Source organism: Diceros bicornis, chromosome 14, assembly GCF_020826845.1.
Source record: "Diceros bicornis minor isolate mBicDic1 chromosome 14, mDicBic1.mat.cur, whole genome shotgun sequence".
NCBI lineage: Eukaryota > Metazoa > Chordata > Mammalia > Perissodactyla > Rhinocerotidae > Diceros > Diceros bicornis.
In genome coordinates this window covers 2528990-2549747 of record NC_080753.1, presented here as the reverse complement: position 1 = coordinate 2549747, position 20758 = coordinate 2528990, and the positions used below count along the sequence as shown (strand labels likewise).

Here is a 20758-nt window from a genome sequence, read left to right as displayed (position 1 = left end):
TTTATAGAGTTTAAATATATAAAGAGGGATATTTTTTTGCTTGCAAATATTATTACCATTTATTTATAGTAGTTTGGTGAAACGTGGATCTGATCGTATGAGAGTCTTCACCGGGAGTGAACGTGGGGCCTGCCACCTGGTTTGGAATTGCCTTTTTTTCTTTTCTGGAGTTAACTACAAAGATAAACCAGTCAAAAAAGGACAATTCATCCTTATTGATATAGTACATAGTCTAACCTTGGAAAAGCTCAAATCACTTTAAGAGTTTTGTTTAACCAATTAAGTAGGTATTAATTTTCACAGCATTCTCTGTGAGGCAGGTGTACTTGCAATGGTCTATTAACATGTGTCCTTTTCTCCTCGTAGGGTCCCCTGGGGATACAAGGCCCCCAAGGCCCACCTGGAAAAGAGGGTCAGAGGGTAAGTAAGCTTGGAACAACTGCGGGCTTTACTAATCTCGGGCGACTTATTTCTGAACACGGATAATAATGAAACCAAAAGACAGCAAGCAGATGGGCATAACGAGAGTATCAACTATCCAAAGGCTGAAATTTGAGGTTTTGACAGAGCTTTTACAATCCAGAAAATTCCATGTATTTTCAAGATTGGCAGCACAAATGTAGAGATATAGTTTGGGTGAAACGAACTGACCATAATTTGATCTAGAGCAGTTGGTCATTTCTTGGAGTTTGAGTTAAGTTGATCTTTGCAGAGTTAGGTTAATGAGTCTGTTGGTGGAGTTTCAGCCCGTTCATGAATTCTGTAAAGATTTTGGATGTTAACTACATTCTTTAGCCAAATGCAATTCTTGACATTAGTGACTCTTTGTAGCTGTCCTTTGTTTGCTATCTACTGCCTTAGAGATCAAACACATACACAGTAAGTGAGCGAATTGCACTTGCAGTGGGGAGTGTAGCAGTGCCCTTCTGTCTCCAGTCCAGTTAGTCATACTGTCCAGTGAGAGGAACCTGCAGGGATGGCTGGTCAGCTTCTCTTGAACACTGAGCAATGGGGCACCCCATTCTTGTGGTTTATTGTTATCACTATTTTCAAATTCTTTCAAAGTCTCAAAATATTTTGTTTTTTTTTTTCCTCGTATGATTATTAACTTCTGTTACCTTTTAGATGAGGATTGTGTGACTCAGAGTTTAGGTGACTTGCCTAAAGTCAAAGAGCTGATAAAAAGTGCAGCCAGGACTTTGATCTGGGGCTTCTGACTCCAGATCCCATGTTCACTTTTACCGTCCCGGTGTATTAACACAAAATCTGTTTCTTAGTCATTTTTATTTATTATTCCCCATTGTGCCCTCTGGCAAGTAGTCTGTTGCCTCAGATACAGAAGGGTTCTTCAAATATTTGAGGACTAATGGTGTATTTCACACTGGCTTGCCTTTTACCGAGTTAATAAAATCCCAGTCCTCTTAACGCTTTCTCTTGTATGGATTCCTGACCCCCTAACATGCTGGTGGTCTTTCCCAGAAAACACTCATGGACCTTCTGGAGGTGTCAGGAATGGGGCTGAACATATCTGGTCTTATTTAGGGCAGGGGAAACGTGGCAAGGATGCCCTGCACCAGAGTCATATACTTCTATTGCGGCCTCAGACTGAGCCACTGCTTCAGCTTTTGTTTAACTAACTCCTTCTGCTAGAGCACCTCTGTTTTTAGTTATTGTTTTTTTGGTGTTACAATTAAGATTTGATTTGGAAAAAGTGAACTGGATGATATCCAAGTTTCAGTTTATGTAATTCTATGTCCAGTTTTATTCCCAACGGCCAATTTGTTGAAGACAGAAAGGCTTAATAAGTCCGGATGGCTAAGAAATTAAAGGAAAAGCTTCGTGAATAATGGCTAACATTTATGCACTACCTGTAATGTTCCAAATGCTTCATATTTATTATTTCATTCATTCCTCACAATGGCTGTATGAGGTGGGTTCTACTATAATCCTCAGGGAGAAACTCAGGTGTTTAAGCAACTTGGATGGGACACATTGCTAGTGAGCAGAACTATGCTCATGTTTTGAAATTGTTTACAAAGTAGTTATATTTAGGTTCTCCCCTCAACACCTCTGTGTACAATTGCAGCTTCCCCTTCAGCTCTCAGCCCCTCTCTATCCAAGAGTTCATCAGTCCACCTGATCAAAGCTTTAAATAGTCTCAGGGAAAAAAATTACTTCCCTAGATCTATGCTTTTGAGGGTGCCTTAAGCATTTAACCAACTGGGGGCAGAGGACTAGATGAAATGGCCTTGTGAAGTTAATTTCCAAGTTTCTTATTCTGTCTTCTCACAGTGATGGCCAAGATGTCTATTGCATCTAGGACCATGTTTCTGAATTAATTTCTGTCTTCAGCATCCCCAAAACCTTTTCCTCCTAATAACTACCCCTTCCTGGAGACTGAGTGATAAATCATATCCCTAGTTAATATCCAAAATATATAAGGAACTCACGCACTCAACAGCGCAAAAATCAACAATCCAATTTAAAAATGGGCAAAAGACCTGCATAGACTTTTATCAAAAAAAGACATACAAATGGCCAACAGGTATATACATGAAAAGGTGCTCAATGTCGATAATCATCAAGGAAATGCAAATCAAAACCACCATGAGATATTACCTCCCACCTGTTAGAATGGCTATTATAAGAAAGATAAGAGATAACAAATGTTGGAAAGGTTGTAGAGAAAAGGGACCACTTGTGCACTGTTGGTGGAAATGTAAATGGGTGCAGCCACTGTGGAAAATAGCATGGAACTTCCTCAAAAAATTAAAAATAGGACTATGGCCCAGCAATCTGACTTCTGGGTATATATCCAAAGGAAATGAAATCAGTATTTCGAAGAGATGTCTGCACTCTCATGATATAGAAACAACCCAAATGTCCATTGACAGATGATTGGATAAAGAAAATGCGATTACACACACACACACACACACACACACACACACACACACACACACACTAAATGGAATATTATTCAGCCTTGAAAAAGTAGGAAATCCTGCCATTTGTGATAACATGGATGAACCTGGGGGATGTTACACTAAGTGAAATAAGCCAGACACAGAAAGACAAATACTGCATATTCTTACTTATATGTGGAATCTAAAAATGTCAAATTCATAGAAACAGAGTAGAATGGTGGTTACCAGGGGCTGGGAGGAGGGGCATATGGGGAGATGTTGGTCAAGGGGTACAAAGTTTTAGTTATACAAGATAAGTAAGTTCTGGAGATCTAATGTACAACAATGAGACTAGTTAATATTGTATTGTATACTTGAAATTTGCTAAAAGGGTAGAGCTTAAGATCACCACACACATGCACACACAAAGGTAACTATGTAAGGTGATGGGTTTGTTAATTAGCTCGACTGTGGTGAATATTTCACAATGTACATCAGATCATCAAATTGTACAGCTTAAATATATACAATTTTTAATTGTCAACTATAACCCAAAGTAGAAAAATTATAATAATAAACAGATTTTTAGTTTCAACTCCAAAAAAACTTATACTCCCTAGGGATAGGGAGGTTTGACATGGAAATTATGGAGCCAGGTGGGTGAGGCTGGGTCAAGAGCATTACATCTGAATTCTTCCCCCTGTGGCAGACCTTTCTCTTCTTCTTCTTCTTTTTTTAAATCTTGTGTGGTAAGAACATTTAACTCGAGATCTATCCTCTTAACAAATTTTTAAGTGTACGATGATATCACACTTTTGACATTTACTGACATGCAGTCAATTCAATGCTCCTCCTCTCATTTTAATGAAAACTCCTGCCAAGTCAGATCTTCAGCCATCCTGTTGCTGTGTGCTTGCCTCTTTGAATCACAGAGTAGTCCTTGGTCCTTGTCATTGTTAGATTTCATCTTCTGGATTTTAGTCCCTAATACCATTCTATTGTGTTTTTTTCCCAGTGAAATAACTCCCAGCTTTACGTCACCTTAAAATTTAATAAGCCTACTCTCTAAGTCTTCATTCACATCATTAATAAATTCTGAATAGAACAGGGCCTGACAACTCTATGGAACACTAGCAAAGGCTACCATGGATATTCTTGGGGCATGAGCATCATCTCATGTACAAATATGTTTGAACCCTGCCTCTTTCCCACCCACATTTCTTAATTTGGCTTGTAAGATAACTATGAGAGTCTTTGTCAGACCAACTGAAATGAAAAAATATTCAAATGAAGCTTTTTAAAAATAATAATACTGGGGCCGGCCCGGTGGCGCAAGTGGTTAAGTGCGCGCGCTCTGCTGCGGCGGCCTAGGGTTTGCCAGTTTGGATCCCGGGCGCACACTGACACACCACTTGTCACACGATGCTGCAGCAGTGTCCCATATAAATTGGAGGAAGATGGGCACGGATGTTAGCCCAGGGCCAGTCTTCCTCACACACACACAAAAAAAGAGGAGGATTGGCAGATGTTAGCTCAGGGCTGATCTTCCTCACAAAAAATAATAATAATAATAATGCTTCAAATTGAAATTGTACCCTATCAAAGCTTACATTTCAGAAGAAGGTAGGTTAAAGAATAAATTGAAGTTATGTATTCTTCATGATAATTATGGCGGAATGTATTCAATTTATAAAGTTCAACCACCATGTTATGCAAATTTATTCCATTTATAAAGAAATCCAGATAATTTTATATTACTTTTATTTTATTCCTTTCAAGAGTAACATAGTGTCAGAAGCTAAAGAATGTAATAGAATTTTAAAGATGCTGTTAGGCATGGTTTGTCATTATTACTACTGCTCTTTCAGAAATGTATTTATAGAGGAAAGTAGCTAGAGTAGGTATTATTGACATTATCCACATTTACAAATGGTTATTTCCAAATATACTCAGTGATTTATTCTGCTTTATAAGCTACTTGAAAGACAAGCAAGTTAATTTAAGAAATGAGCATTCTTATATATTTACATTTAGGTCCATCTTAGCGCCACCTTTTCTTCTCTGCTCAAGAGTTCGGTAGTGCTCAGCTCTTTTAGACATGTAAATATGTGTGTGTGTGTACATACTGAAAGCCAAGACCAGTAATTTTTCCATTTCATTGAAATCTGCAATAGAAAACAGTAGAAAAATCTATGACTTTAAAATTCTTTTTAACGACCCATTGCCAAGAATACTCTTGTATTTTGATTACAGGTGTTTGACCAGGAAGGAATTGACTATCATTAGGTTTATTGCAATGAAATATAAAATATGTGGCAAATCTTATGCACCTCACTCCTAGGCATAATGTCTTTAAGGAAAGCAGGACATTTGCTTTCAGACAAATCATTGACTTGTTGGTTTCCTCAATGATTAAATAGATAGTAGCTTCTACTCTACCAATATCTCGCAATTATGATGAGTTTCAAACATGGTGTCACATGTAAACATACTTTGAAAAACACCAAACATTATAGAAACATGTTAATTTTACTAAGGCATAAGGATTCTGATTGATAAGTTCCTTTTATTTTTCTATTTAACCCTTTATGTAGAGTTTTCTATAAGCACAATAAGAACATTATTTTTTTCCAAGCATCACACCAAAATTATGTTTGAAATTTTCATTGGTTAATTTTCTCCTTTTCACTCTCTTTTAATCTGCTAACTCTTAGATTATAAAGTGTTCATTTAATAAAATATAGGAGTAGTATGCTTCTTGAACTTAAAAGCTACTCTTAACCTCAACAATGTGTGGTAGCACTAAATAACATCCGAGCTTTGCGAGATTTTTTTTTTCTTAATCTCTTGATTTTCGTCTTTGAATCTTTTATATGCCATTAAAATTTTTTTTTACTTTGTTATCTTTTTGAAGTCCTACAAGCAAAACATTTGGCTAGCACATTTTTAAGTCTCACATCCTTTATAGATTAACACAGTTTAAAAATCCAACTAATGTTGAGTTTTGACCCTAAGCCACGATGAGAATGTATCAGAGAGCAGTAGGGAGAACAGTGTGGAGACCTCTACCTGGAGGCCAAGAGGCTGTTCAGCCCATGACAAGGACAGAGGAGGGCCGGGAGGGGCCCAGGACACTGCAGGACAAGAAGTCAACAGAAGACAGTTTCAAGATGCACAGAGAGTTCAACAGGATTACAATTCGGAACAAAGTCAGGGAGAGATGTTGGATAAGAAAAGAGGTGGCTGGAAGTGGTGCCAGCTGAGAGAGAAGTTTAAGATGAATAGTTGGGAGAATGTTGGAAACAAAAATTATGAGGAAAGGTGTGAGGGAATTAGAGGTGATTATGAGGAAGAGGAGTCAGCAATGGGGAACCTGGTGGAGGGATAAGGATGGGAACCGGCTGGAAGCCCAGAAAAGTATCTTAGTGGAAAGTGGAGTATTTCAGACTGCTGAGCATGTTCATAGATGTTTACATGAAACATCTCAAGAGAACTGGCATTTATGAAAATTCCCTCTAAGATATAGATTTCTTGTAGGATTTTCTAATATTCCTAATAGAATCTCCCAAAACATAAAAAAATAATTATTATTATAAGGGAACCCTGGATTTCTCCTTTGTGGTCACATCAAGCGCATGTCTGAATAACCTCAAGGTGGGCATGAAACTACCATGGGCTTTTTTAGAGAAATCACTCTAGGCCTCAAAAAAAATGTTTATTGGTGAATCAGCCACTTACTGTCCCAAACAGAAATTTGGTTGGTTGGACCAAAACGACACCTCACTCTTGCACTCTGTTGCTGGGTCCTAAAGAGAAATTTTATGTTCCAAATTCCTTACAGTTTACGCCTCTGTCTTGCTCTCAATTTAGCCTCTTGGCCTGGGCCTGTCTTTTTTTTTTTGGCCCTCCAGGCAACTCCCCCCACCCCAGCCCCCTTTAATTGCCTCCTTCTAACATTTTTGTGCACATTTTACTTTCCCTTGAAGTGTTTGCTTCAAGTCGGCTTTGAAGCCATGTCTTGGATTGGGATTCCTTGCATCTAAACAACACAGAGATCCTGAGCCAACTGAGCCCTCACCCCATCAGGATGTGTCCCTTTGCACCAGCCCCAACTTGATGGCAAAGGAACTGAGTCATATTTCCTCAATGAAGTGGGAATCTGACGGTCCATCCTGGAAGCATACGGGAGGACCAGGCAGTCAGTATGTCTGCTGGCTTCTAGGGTCCAAGCATTGTGGGGTGTAATGTGGGGGTTGTAGCATAGGCTCTGGGGCCAGACTTCGTGAATTTAAATCCCAGCTTTACCACTTGTTAGCTGTGTGATCTTAGGCAAGTTCCTCAGTCTCTCTGAGCCTCAGTTTCCTCATTTAGAAAATGGAGATTCTAATAATCCCTACCCACCAGATTGTTATGAGGAGTGGGCCGTGTGGGTGTTACCATTGTCGTGACTCTCAGCCCAGCCTGGGGATCTGAAGCTGTTTGTAAAAGGGAAGGCAAGTACCTAACTCCAGAGTAGTGGGACTCAATTAAAGAGAATGTCTAACTGGTCAAGAAAAATGATTTAAGGTGAAATGACTGCTGTCCCTGCCACTCCATTGAACCCATTTTACTTAACTTTTGCCTGAATTCTTACTTTATCTGGACATCCAGGCCCATGTTCTAGTGCCTCAGGAGGTTCATCAGGCCCAGTGTTGATCCAGCCTCATAGTAAAGTTAAGTATCTAAAAATATTTGCAAATGTGGACTCAATTCTGTCCTTTTCCTTAGAGAAGCAGAGATGAGGATTGGTGTCCTCATCGTGGAGTGGCTGAGGCCTTGTGTTTGTTTTGTGAATAAATTGTGCTGATCGTGTAAATTCACCAAGATGTTCATGGAAAAACACCTTGTTTTCCTTGTGGCTTGTTTGTTTCTGAACTGGTTTGTACGCTTTCCCTAAGATAACATGTTACCACACCAGGTCCATTTTTGCCCACCCCCCAGAGAGCCAATCACCAAGACGACGAGATTGCAGCAGAGAGAGAGGTTTTATTAATCACGAGGCAGCCAAGTGAGGAAACAGGAGAATGAATCTCAAATCCGCTTCCCCGAAAATAGGGAGTCAGGAATATTTATGGGGTAGGGAGCATGGTGGTCTGAGATGATGGGAGATGAGGAGAGATGAGGTAACTGACAATCTGCGCAAGCGCAGTCAGGCTTCAGGCCTCTCTGTAGGACGCATGTGCACAGAATGGCGGCGTTAGCATGCCCTGAGGGTGGAGCTTTAACCTCCTGACGTCAAAAGGTCACTTACCCGACACATGTCTGCGTGGGCCCAATTGATGGGTTGGTGGTCTCAACTGGCTTGAAGTAGACAGGGGGTTCAGTTTCTGAAAAAAATAGCTCAAACACCCATTACCATGGTGACCCAGGCTCCAGGGAGACGTCATCTATAGGAACCTAGAGGGAGTCAGATAGCATATTGCTCAAACGGCACAGTTAACAATGGGCAAGTTTATCATACAGATTCAAGTCCTCACCTTCTGTCCTGATAAGTTTCTAGGTGAGGCCATCCCCCTCTTCTTCCTGGTACAGGGAAGAAGATACTGTTACAAATGGAGATTTCCTTTACAAATGTAAATGTTTCTTACAAAGGGCAACCAGAACTAAGAATGGGTTTAGCAAGGACTCTCTCAGATACCTGGAGATGTCTATGGTGATGGCCTGTTCTGGGGGCAGGCCTCCCGTCCTAAATGCTTTTGGTCAGTTAATGGGGGTGGGGGCCAAAGTGTCTTTCAGGCAGAGATATATTTTGAGGTGGCCAATTCCGATCCCCCATAGTTACTAGCTGCATAATCATCAATGGCTAACTGTTTGCCGGTTTCAAAAACAAGTGACATAAACTATGTTCTAATGATTCCTGAGTTCTATCAATCTCATCCAAAAAAGGACATCAAAATCACTGCTCCTATGGGATCAGCACATCCTACAGGACTCATCTCAGCAAAATTTTCCTTAAGCTCACTTGTTTTTATGGGACCTGGCATAATTTCCAAGTGAAATTATGCCCCTATAGCATCGCCATGTTCAGTGACAGCTTCAAAGAACATAGCAAACCAGTGAAGCAGGTCCAAACCGTCTCCCACGCTATGAAAAAACATCTCTTCTCACGTTAGGACAGCTTATTCCACGGTGCTGCCTTCACAGCGTTAGAGTGACCTCAGTTCCGATGGAGTGAGTTCAGGGCCAGTGCGTTCAAGTGTCTGTTGTTGCAATTAAGTTATTTTACACAGTCCTGAATTTGGGGGAGGAGCCTTATAAAGAAAAGAATGAATAGTAACAAATTTTCAGCTTCAGGAAGTAATTTGGTTAGTTGCACATTAAGATGAGAGGGAAACATAAGATTGTCTTCTTATCTTCATGTATTAAAACTGTGACATCGAGCTTTAAAATGCACAGTGGGAGTGTCCAGAATTCTGCTCACTCACTAAAGCTATGGCTGGTGTCCTTGTACCAAGAATTTGTATTGCTAACAGGAAAAAGTCAACAAATTATTTTAAATAATAGTTTTAATTCTGGTGTTAGGTAGAACATAAATGTATTTTTAAAAAGCATCTTTTTTGCTTGGATCCACATATAAATGTGTAAATATACATGTAAATAACATTTTAGAGGTTCTGCCTTCTACAACTAGTGGTTCATGTTTATTGTGTATGTTTTAAACTTCCTGGCAATCAGATGACATCTTTTCCATTTACTTCCTGTGAAATTTCCTAGGGATGTCTCCTTGAGGATACCTTGAGAGTTCACAAGAGATATCATCTTTGATCCTATCTGACATTTCTAGATGGGTAACTGGGAAATCGTATACTCTGTCCAGGTCCCAAGAGCTATGCAACTTTTCTCAGCACCTTACTTGAATTTACAAAACCAGTGAGATTCAGAGGATAAAAAGGATAAATCTGCATTTATCCCTTTGTTCCTGTTTGCGGAGCCCCATAGCAGATTTTGGGGAACCTTCACTGTTGTTTCAGTACCTGATATTGCTGGCTTTGCCTTGACATGCTGTCTTTCTAGAAACTCACTTACCATTTAGGATTATCTAGTTATCCCCAGTTTACCTATAAGACCATTAAAATTAACAGTTATAGAAGGCCAACATTATATAATTGATAAAACTCTTATTGAGTTAAATTAGCCACCTGGGTAGAAAAATATACTGTAGTATAATTTCTACCATATAATAAATCATATGATGGTTTATTTTGCATTTATATTCTCTTTGTATGAAGTACCATTTCTACTAGGACTGTAGAGCATTCAAACACTATCTGTGTCATCATATATCGCATGCACAGATTATGCATATTTGTCATCTTATTCAGTTCTTTTTTTATGTGCTTTGTGTGCTACATGTTGTATGTGTGTATAAATAAGTAAATATAAAGTCTTCTATATGCTTCCATCATTTTATTTCCTATCAATGATTAAGTGAGAAATCAGTGTAGAATAAAGGATTACACAATAGTCTTCTTCCCTTTGTCATATGATACTTTGCTCAGAGCAAAAGTATATCACTCTGTCCTTTGCAAATTACCTTCCTGTGCTTGTCCTAAATGACGAGGTCCCAAATAGAGTGTGATTTATTATTAAGCATGTGACTATACCATCAACTGTTTCACATAATAAGGTATGATTCAATACTTGTGAGACTTGTTAATAGCATTTCGGAGTTCTTGTGAGTTAGATGCTCCTCCAGATATAGAATCAGAATTTCAGAGAACTTTGAAAAAAAAGCTCAAGGAACGACATTGGTCATTCATTTGTACTTCACGATTTTCTCCTGGGGTCCTGCCCCCCGATACTCCTGCTCACTCCAGCGGGGTGTCCCCCAAAGCTACATCAAATATAGTTTCTGAAGCGATGGAGTAAGGAAGGAAGAAGAGAAAGAGGCTAATACAGGTTAATGTCAAGCAAATGTCCACAAGGGAGTAGTTGTGTCTTGAGGACAAGAATCCTCCACTTCGCCTCACACTCTGACCAGAGAGAAAGGTAAATCACAGGCACAAGATGTTGGAGGCAACTTCTGGCTCAGTCTAACTAGAATCAGGTGAAAAAGAGACTGGTATGAGATGTAGGCCAGACTTGGTGAGAACAGGCCATCCCTCAGATAAAGGTAAGTATCGCAGCTGGTTAACGACAGTGTGCCTGTGGTCCATTGCAGTAAACGTCACTCTAATTAGTGAGTGTCTGCAGTGCACTTGGAGCAGAAGACTCATGGTGCCCTGGGAAGGCTGGAACAAGAAAAAGAGACTGTAAACAATGGTTTTGTTCCAATAATACTTACATAGATCGTTAAACCACAAGGAGCTGAGGTTCTTACTCATTTAAATGGAGGGTTAAATGAAACTATTTGTTTTGTAACAGAATAGCTTTATAAGCTATCTCTGTTTTGTGAATTAGTAAAGAGGAAATGTCTCATATTTTTCAAATAGGATGCTGACTCTGAATGGCTTATTTATTTATGTGAATAGATTCCAGAGCTGGTCTCTGCTGTGGAAGAAGAATGCCATCTCATGGGGACTCCTTCCAACTGGAGACACCCAGTCTCTGAGGTCTGGAGAGGCTAGGAGCCACTTCAGAAGGATGGGCCTGGGGAGGCGGGGGGGGGGCAGGGAGGCGAACCATTTCAGGGACATCAAATTGTCACATTTTAGAGCTGAAAGGGAACTGTAGTGTCATTCCAGTCCACAAATAAGCAAACTGAGGTCCAGAAGTATTCAGCAGTTCTCCAAGGCTGCAGGGCTATTAATCTCTCTAACTCTTCTGTATAAGAAGAAGCACCCACTGTCTGTTTTGTGGTTCCATACCAAAATCGAGATTTGCATGTCTTTGAAAGGGAGAATATTGAGAATTTAACCAAAGCCGCTTTATTTTTCTAATTGGGACCACACCTTATAAGGGGCAAATGTGGATAGGTTCAGTTGGTCCTTCTGTGGTCTCCACACATTGTAAAGAGTTCACGTTCTGTCCCCAGGCCCTGCGTATCCTGTGCCAACAGTTGGGAACCAGCATTGCCTCGTCAGCGGGGAACTGGGGAGGGAGTCAGAGCTGTTCTTCCAGCTGTAGGATTGGATTAATTTGTGACTTCAGCCAAGTCACTCGAGATTCTAATCTAAATTTATCTGTTTCATCACAATTTAGCCCTCAGGTCTGTTACAGGATTAAGCCAGAAGCACTTTGAATACACTCTGGTGACAGGTATTCTATGAAAGAGTCATAAATGTTACCTCCTTAGCCACAGAAACACTTAAAGAGAATGGAAAAGGAGAAGGCACTTTCCACCAAAGTGGTGATATGCTAATACTCCTGCATCTGTATCTTTATTCTGAACATCGATGGTGCTGGACACATTAGTAGCTATTTGGTACATTTATCATTGGAAATGTCAAGTACAAAGTCATTTATCCATTTGGGACACAGTGAATATATATGTGGGTGGCTGCCAAAACCAAGAATTAATCACAAGTTATTAATCAATTTGGGAAATATAAACTTATAAGTTTTCATAAATGCAAAACATTTGGAGCATGAAACATTTTTATGGCCTATTGACTTTGAAAGCTGGCAAATTATGTTTCTAATAAATAACACAAGACCTCGACTTTGTGAAACCCCATAGTATTTTGAGTTACCTTAGGCGATCGCACAAAATCCTCAAAGCCAGCTTAACTTCATAGCACTTTAGTTTCTTTCAAATTGAAATATGTTATATTTCAATTCTCAGGGGAGAGTAGAGCTATTGTAAAATAAATGTGATGTAACAGTTCTAAGAAAAGTTGAGATTTCTCCTTTATGGGATGTTAGTACTTTATGGTACTCTTATTTCTAAATTTCTTGGTATGATAGTATTTAAGTAGTTCTTGAATTCTGCAGAAATAACTTAGAAGCTACTTTTTCTAATTTTCCTTAAAAACTAGCAAACTTTTTTCCCTGGATTTTTTCATGAATAGTTATAGATACATTCGACACCCATTTGACATTTTTATTATGTTCAGCAAAAACATATACATATATGTATGTGTATATATCTGTCTGTGACTATATCATTGTGTTTTTTAAATTCATAACTGTACACAACATATGCTGTGACCACTATATTATGTTGTCATTTGTGATTCTTAAATCACTAAACAATGCACGCCTTGAACACTAGCAAGGATTGTCATTTGTATTTGTATTGTCAGAGATATTAACAATGTGTCTATGGGACCGTGAGAAAGAATATCTAAAAGTATATTTAATGTCTTAAATGCACATAAAATTCAATAATGTAAACACATATAATTTATATGCATTCAATAATAATAATATATTTTTATTCAATAATAATAATGCCTTAAGAAAATTAACCCTAGAAAATATAATGAAAATGGCAAAATACCATGAAGGAAGCGTCTACGCTTTTCTGCCATACTGAAGGCCATCACTTCACACTCTCTGTCGGCTGTGTGTTTTCTACAATGTTCCCAGTCTTTTGCAGAGACATTTCAATAGCATGCATTTAAACTGTGTTTAAATTTAAACCTTTCAATTGTTCACTTATCTGATCATGTTTATAGTTTATCGTCAAAAGAATCTGAGGATCTTATAAATGCGATCAAACCAAAATCTCTACACTGAGAGGAAAAGACAAGAGCTAATTAATAGAAACTTGGAAGAAGAAGAAAATAAGCAAAAACACCTATATTGAGGGAAGCAACTACATTTGAACAAAAATCTCCTCTTGGAGAGATCTGAGAGCCTATTTATTTACTCAAGAATCAGTTGAGGGCCTGTTTTGTGTGGGGTACCATGGAAGGTGGCTCGGTCAGGTTTCCCTAAAAGCAGAATCTAAGATGGGATTCTTGCACAAATGATTTTCAGAAGAGGCCTGTAAGAGAGTGAGGGATGCAGAGAAAGGAGAAGGAAAAATGCAGTCAAACATGGTTTCAGAAGTCTATGCTCAGCCTGATCTCACAAGGCGCTCTGGAGCATCCAGCATTTATCCAACGTGGGGTAAGGGGCTAGGCTCTGATACCCACCAGCCACACTGGGTGGGAACAGGGGCAGTAACTGCTCAGGTATCTGCAGCAAGGCAGCTCCTGTAGACTAAGGCAAACCTCTGGAGAAGGGTGCAGGTGGAAACCGTCAGCAGCCAGCACCCATGGGAGCTGGGCCCAAGCCTGGGACCAACAGCGTCTGCACCAGAGGTGAGATAAAACTCCATCCTTAATGTTACCAATGCAGAGTCCTCAATGGCTTTGAGCGGAAGTGAGGATGTGATGAAAACTCTGATAATATTAACCTCACCACGAGAGAGACAGAGACAGAGACCCAGCAACAGAGACAGAAGGTGTGTGTGTGTGTGTGTGTGTGTGTGTGTTTTATATTGAAGCAGATGAAGAACTATTCTTTTAGTCTAATCAATAAGTAATAAAAGACTAACCTCAGGTCTTGCTTTTAAAAACAAAGTGAAATGACCAGATGGGGCAGACATCAAGGAGGGAGAATGAGCAGAGACCAGACAGTGGATTTATGTATCAAAGTGATTACTGAAGCACCAAATCCGAAATGGAGATGGTGCTTTAACAGAGTAGAAAACACTGGAGGAAAACTTTCTTTTGGAGATGAGTTAGTTTGAAACCTATAGCTTTAGAGCTGCTGAGAGGCTCTGCAAATGGAAATGCACCAGCCGCTTAAAGTCTAGATGGAGAGCATAAGGAAAAGGACAGAGTTTACGATTAGGAAGTCATCAAGTTGTGGGTGATACTGAAGCCACCAGAGTGGGCAGGATGGCCAAGGGAGACACTGTACAAAGAAAAGAGCTGAGGGCAGAACCTTGAAATTAGGATAAACCTATATATAGGAGTGGGTGGGGAGGTGAATGAGAAAGTTAAAAATATAGAGAAATACATTAAGAGAAAAGTTCTGAAAGGGACAGGGTGGTCAACTGATTAGAAATTCTCCAGAGTTGTCAGGGAGGATGGGGTCTGAGGAAAAGCCATTCGTGATCTTGAACAAGGCTGTTTCTGAGTGGCTGTGCTGGGCAGAGGCGGACGTGACGCTTCACAGGTCTCGGGAGGGTAGTAGGTGTTGAGAAAGTCAGGGGATTCTGGACAATTCTTTTCAGAAGCTGAAGTATAGAGATAGCATAAGATCACATTTGGAGAGGTCAAGAAAAAGATTTTTTTTCTTTAGTTGAATACATTTGCAAACTGAGGCAAGGAAGTCAATGAATAGGAAGAAACTGAAGTTGCAAGCTACATATACTTGTTATATATGTTATATATATTAGATTATAATAATAAATCATCCAGAAGTAGCAGAGGAGATTGAAAGATAAGGCTCGAGTGTATGTATGGGTCAGCACCTCTGCCTTGAGGACACACGGGCAGAGAGCAGGGGTGTGGACGCTCACTTTGGGAAAAAGTGGGAATCAAGGCTTATGCACATTCATCTCATACAGAAATAATTTTTCAGTGCAGATATAATTTCATAAAACTCTTGCTGTTTCAGAGGCATTGATCTCAAGATTGTTCATAGTTTTCAGCCCAGTGAAATTTATAGCTATTGCTTTCTTCCTTCACAAGCAGCAAGCCCAACCCAGTCAAGTAAGAGCAGAGAGAAACAGCGAAGCAGAGAAAGCCAAACTGATAAAGGGGGAGGGACGGGGCCCTGGAGGAAGAAAGAGTCTATTATTGCAATTTCAGAGCTTTGCTGGATTCTTCAAGCAGCTGGTGACAGTGTAGGCACTTCATTTCACTCCTATCTATGCCTCTTTTCCTTTGTAAATTACCAGTGGTATCTTAGAAGAGTATTTCTATCATCAGCCATTTGTTTGAATTCATTTATTTTGTTTTATAAATCCATTTTGCTAGAATACAATTCTAACTTCTTGGAAAACTTTGTTTTATTGGTATAATGTAAGTGATGTCAGAGTAAAATATTGCCAAAATTAAATTGTTCTTATCTTTATTGCTTTTGGCAGTTTTCACTTTTCATATCCCTGTACACATTCTGTAAATTGTCATTTATTTTTTTCTCAAATGATATAAAATTTCTGAAGCATGCTAATTAAGTAGAATTCCCGAGCTAGGGAATGTGCAGAGACTGGTTTACTACATAAGTGGTCCTGCCTGTGTCGTTTTACCAATAATCCTTGTGGTTATAGTTATCAATTTTTGTACACTATACTGCTAGCTTATTATGGGCTTAAAATCCTTTTCATTGGAAATTGATGGTGTATTTTTCTGCAGTTGTTGCCATAGAGATAAAAACCTTTTCAAAGTAAAACAGAGATGGCATAAAATTACTAATTCAGAAGAAGTTATGCTTCTAATTTAATATTGAAAATGGTGCTCTATTCCCTTTCTTTTTTATTTTGTCAAAATTGCATGTCTTGAGTGTGTCTAATGTACTTTTATTAGATAATTTCTAGTATGAGAAAAAACAAAGCAAAAAATGAAATAGGTGAATTCCCTACAGCATTTAGTGGGATGAGCCTTTCATTTTTAATCTTTTATTCTTAAAACTTACAACATTTCATGCTCCACCCCCATTCTCCTTCTTTATAGTCTGCTATTGAATTTCAAATCTAATTACCTATAATGGGTTTTCTTAAAAACAATCTATTTGCTTTCTTTTTCTGCCACATCATTGTCACAATTAGACACATTTCCTAGCAATAACACAATTGCAAAGATGAACAAATCTATGAAACTTTCTCAGATCTTATTACTGTTCATGTTCAGATTTTGAACATCTTGTTTACTTCCCTTGAAAAATAAAATTAGGACACTCTTGGAAAATATTCTATGACTTAAAATTATTTTACTTAATCAACCTCAAGTTGATTCTATTACAAAAATTTCAGCATCATCACTTTTTTTTTTTAAGATTTTATTTATTTATTTTATTTCCCCCCAAAGCCCCAGTAGATAGTTGTATGTCATAGCTGCACATCCTTCTAGTTGCTGTACGTGGGACGCGGCCTCAGCATGGCCAGAGAAGCAGTGCGTCGGTGCGCACCCGGGATCCGAACCCAGGCCGCCAGCAGCGGAGCATGCGCACACAACCGCTAAGCCACGGGGCCGGCCCCAGCATCATCACTTTCTAGAGACATTGGAATGAGCTACACCAATACTAAGAGTAATGATTGATTAGGTGGGGAAGAGTCAGCCAGTGGAACCAGAGTCATGGGGGCTGTACCTGCGGCAGCCCTGGGAGAACTATGTGATGGAGAGGGAGGAAAAGAGGACAAGGTCAGAGAAATAGACCCGACCTTACCTGCATTCCTCATTACCAACCTGTGTTTGCTATCTATGAAAGCACAGACCACTATCCACCTTGTTAAAAGAATTTAAAGAATTGAGAGGATTGTCCCCATAAAAGAGACAGGAGTTAATAAACCATGGTGTTTGTAGTACAATGCTACTCAAGCATGGTGCTCAGACAAACTGTTACTGGACCATGATCAGTACAGAAACTGAGAATACGTGTTTAGAAACTTTTATAACAATTTAGTATTGCTCTCTGGTCTAAGCATGTAATTACTAGACTCACTCTGTAGAACAGGCTGCAAATGAGCTGGTGAGTTGTTGAACGCACACGGAGAGTCATGGGGTGCTGGCTGCCCGCAAGTCGTGACAACAGGGCTATGTCTCAACATGTGGCACTTTAAAGTTAGCTTGTCAACTGTGATCCACAAAAATCTGAGAAAATGTAATCATTTATTTTTATAAATTATTTATTTTAATTTTTTAATCAAGCTGGGAAGTAAAATTTATATTATTTATTTTTAACTCTAACTAACTAATAGTGAAACAAGCTCCACAGGATTTTTTTGACAGATATGTTCAGTAGAAATAAACTAACTGATGGCCATGAAGTGATAGCACAGAAATGAAGATCAAAAGAATTGAGGCTAGTTTTGCTAGGAAGTGTGATCACTCGTATCCTGAGTTCAGTTAATTGATGGTGAAGTATTAAGTCATAGCATGTTATTTGCAGAGATGGGCTGGCTAATGAAGCGATGAAACCATCAAAATGTCAGCAACATTTACACACAAAACACAAATAAGTTGAAAACCAAAAGAATTTTGAAAGAATGCACGTTGACTTAAAAAGCCAATTGAAGCAAATGCTCGATACTTTGTATTTAAACATTAGAGCTTTGGAAATGTCTTATAAAGTAGCACTTTAGATTGCTGAGACTGAAAAATAAACATACAATTGCTGAGGCATTAGTGAAAGATGACGTCAAAAATATTTGCTTTGAAATATTGAGTGAATATGTGGCAAAGATTCCATTGCTTGACGTATTAAAAAAACTAGCTAATGCCAACTCAGAGAACAAATAAAACTAGCGAAATATTTTCTCTGCATCTTGACAAATGCACAGGTAATGCTTCTGTGGCAGTTTGCTTGGTATGTGTGCGGTTGTAGATGATGGTGATTTAAAGAAGAATGTTTTTCTTCAGCTTCGTAGCCAACAAATATAACCAGCTCTGAGCTGTAGAAACTATGAGGGATGGCATTGTCAGCAAATACGGTCTGGAGTTCAGCTTTCGTATGGGAGTATGTCCTGATGGTGCAGCTGTGGGGCCAGGCACACGTTCTGGAGCCGTTACCCTGATTCAGGAGCTGCGCCCGAATATAAGCCAACACACCACTTCCTTCATCAGGAAAGTCTGCTAACAGAGAAAAGTCATCTGAATGAAACAGTAGGCTCATGACGTGGTCAGAATTGTGACTCTGTAAAGATTCATATGTCAAATGTCAAATTTGAGATTTCTTTTATTTTGAGTCCATATGGAAAATGGTCAAAATGGTTATTATTGCATACTGAGGTATGATGGTTATCAAGGAGAAAAATTTTGTCAAGAACATTGGAATTACAGAATCAACTCGTTTCTGCAGATTAAGAAACCAGTGGCTTAGCTGGGAAATGCAAATCAAAACCACAATGAGATATCACCTCACACCTGTTAGAACGGCTATTATCAAAGGCTATTATCAAAAAGACAAAGATAACAAGTGTTGGTGAGGTTGTGGAGAAAAGGGAACCCTCGTGTGCTGTTGGTGGGAATGTAAATTGGTGTAGCCACTATGGAAAACAGTATGAAGGTTCCTCAAAAAATTAAAAATAGAACTGCCACTTGATCCAGCAATCCGACTTCTGGGTACTTATCCAAAGGAAATGAAAACAGGATCTTGAAGAGATATCTGCACCTCCATGTTCATTGCAGCATTGTTCACAATAGCCAAGATATGGAAACAACCTAAGTATCTATCAATGGATGAATGGGTAAAGAAGATATGGTATATATGTATATACAACGGAATATTATTCAGTCATGAAAAGGAAGAAAATTCTGTGGTGGACAACATGGATGGACCTTGAGGGCATTCTGCTAAGTGAGATAAGTCAGACAGAAAGACAAATATTGTATGATATCACTTATGTGTGGAATCTAAAAAAGCCGGACTCATAGAACAGAGACTAGAATGGTGGTTACCTGGGACTGTGGGGTGGGAGAAATGGGGAGGGCAGAAAAAAGAAACCAGTTTCTTCTCGCCTTTTAAAAAATGCAATTTGGACCCTTTGACAAACAGACTTGCTTATTTGCCTATCTTCAATATTTTTAATAATATAATACTTCCATGCAAAGAAGGAATGCAGTGTTCTTTTCAATGACAGAAAAAAAATTGAAGAGCAAAAACTGAAGTTTCTACAGAGAGTTACAACATATTCCCATAGTTTTACAACAATTATCAAAGAAATAAGTGATGATCTTGATATTCTCCATCAGTAAGAATTGTCACCAGATATTTTAAAAATTGGATAAGATGTTTTAAATTTTATTTTCCATAAAAATAAGATTCATATATAAGAATTCCAGGATGCCAAATTTGTTTTTAACTAAAAGATAATTTAAGTTAAACAAAAATTTATAAAGTAGACTGCTGGCTACTAATGAAAGACTGAAGATGAATTTTGAAAATACAGCATCATTTACTCCATTTTTTATAAAAGTTATAAAGAATCCTCTTCTGAGTTTGCTGAAGCCAGTGTGGAATATCTCGCTCCATTCCCTTCAATATAACAGAGGTTAAGCTGATTTCTCCGCTGAATGTTGTTCAACAAAACAATGAAGAACCGTAGATAAAAGCTATCCCCACAAGCAGTGTTATCAGTTCAACTTAGGTTAGATACATTCACGAGCACAAAGCAAGCTCATTTTTTTCACTAAAAACGTTAAATACTGGGTTGGGCCCAGTGGCGTAGTGGTTAAGTGTGCGCGCTTTGCTTCGGTGGCCCGGGGTTGGCAGGTTTGGATCCCAGGTGCGGAACTATGCACCACTCATCAAGCCATCCTGTGGTGGCGTCCCATATAAAGTGGAGGAAGATGGGCACGGATGTTAGCCCAGGGCCAGTCTTCCTCAGCAAAAAGAGGAGGATTGGCAACGGATGTTAGTTCAAGGCTAATCTTCCTCACCAAAAAAAAAAATTGTTAAATACTGATATAATAGTGTTCATTTGTTCAAAGAGTGTATATAGACATTTAATATGGGGAATTGCCATTTCCATCATAACTTTATGTTTCATTATACTTGCAAAACGACAGAGTTCCAGGCATAACAGTGAATCTTTATCAGCATACATGCCCACTTTCAACAATGTGTACAGTTTGTAATTGTTTTCCTTTTTTCCTCTGGTATGTTTGATTATATTTATTGAAGTGTACTTTTATGTCTATTGAATCAATTAATAAACATTGGGACTTATACTTTGTATTTTTTTATTTCATTTTTTTCTAGTAATTTGATTTTAT

The 20758-nt window shown here is 38.8% G+C and overlaps 1 protein-coding gene across 1 annotated transcript in view; it reads left to right on the top strand.

Moving 5' to 3' along the window:
• COL19A1 (collagen type XIX alpha 1 chain) overlaps positions 1–20758 on the top strand; it is a 297565-nt gene that overhangs the window by 159456 nt on the left and 117351 nt on the right. Inside the window, exon 14 of the mRNA XM_058553922.1 lies at positions 367–420. Coding sequence (XP_058409905.1) covers positions 367–420 — 54 coding nt within the window. The remainder of the gene's footprint in view (positions 1–366; positions 421–20758) is intronic.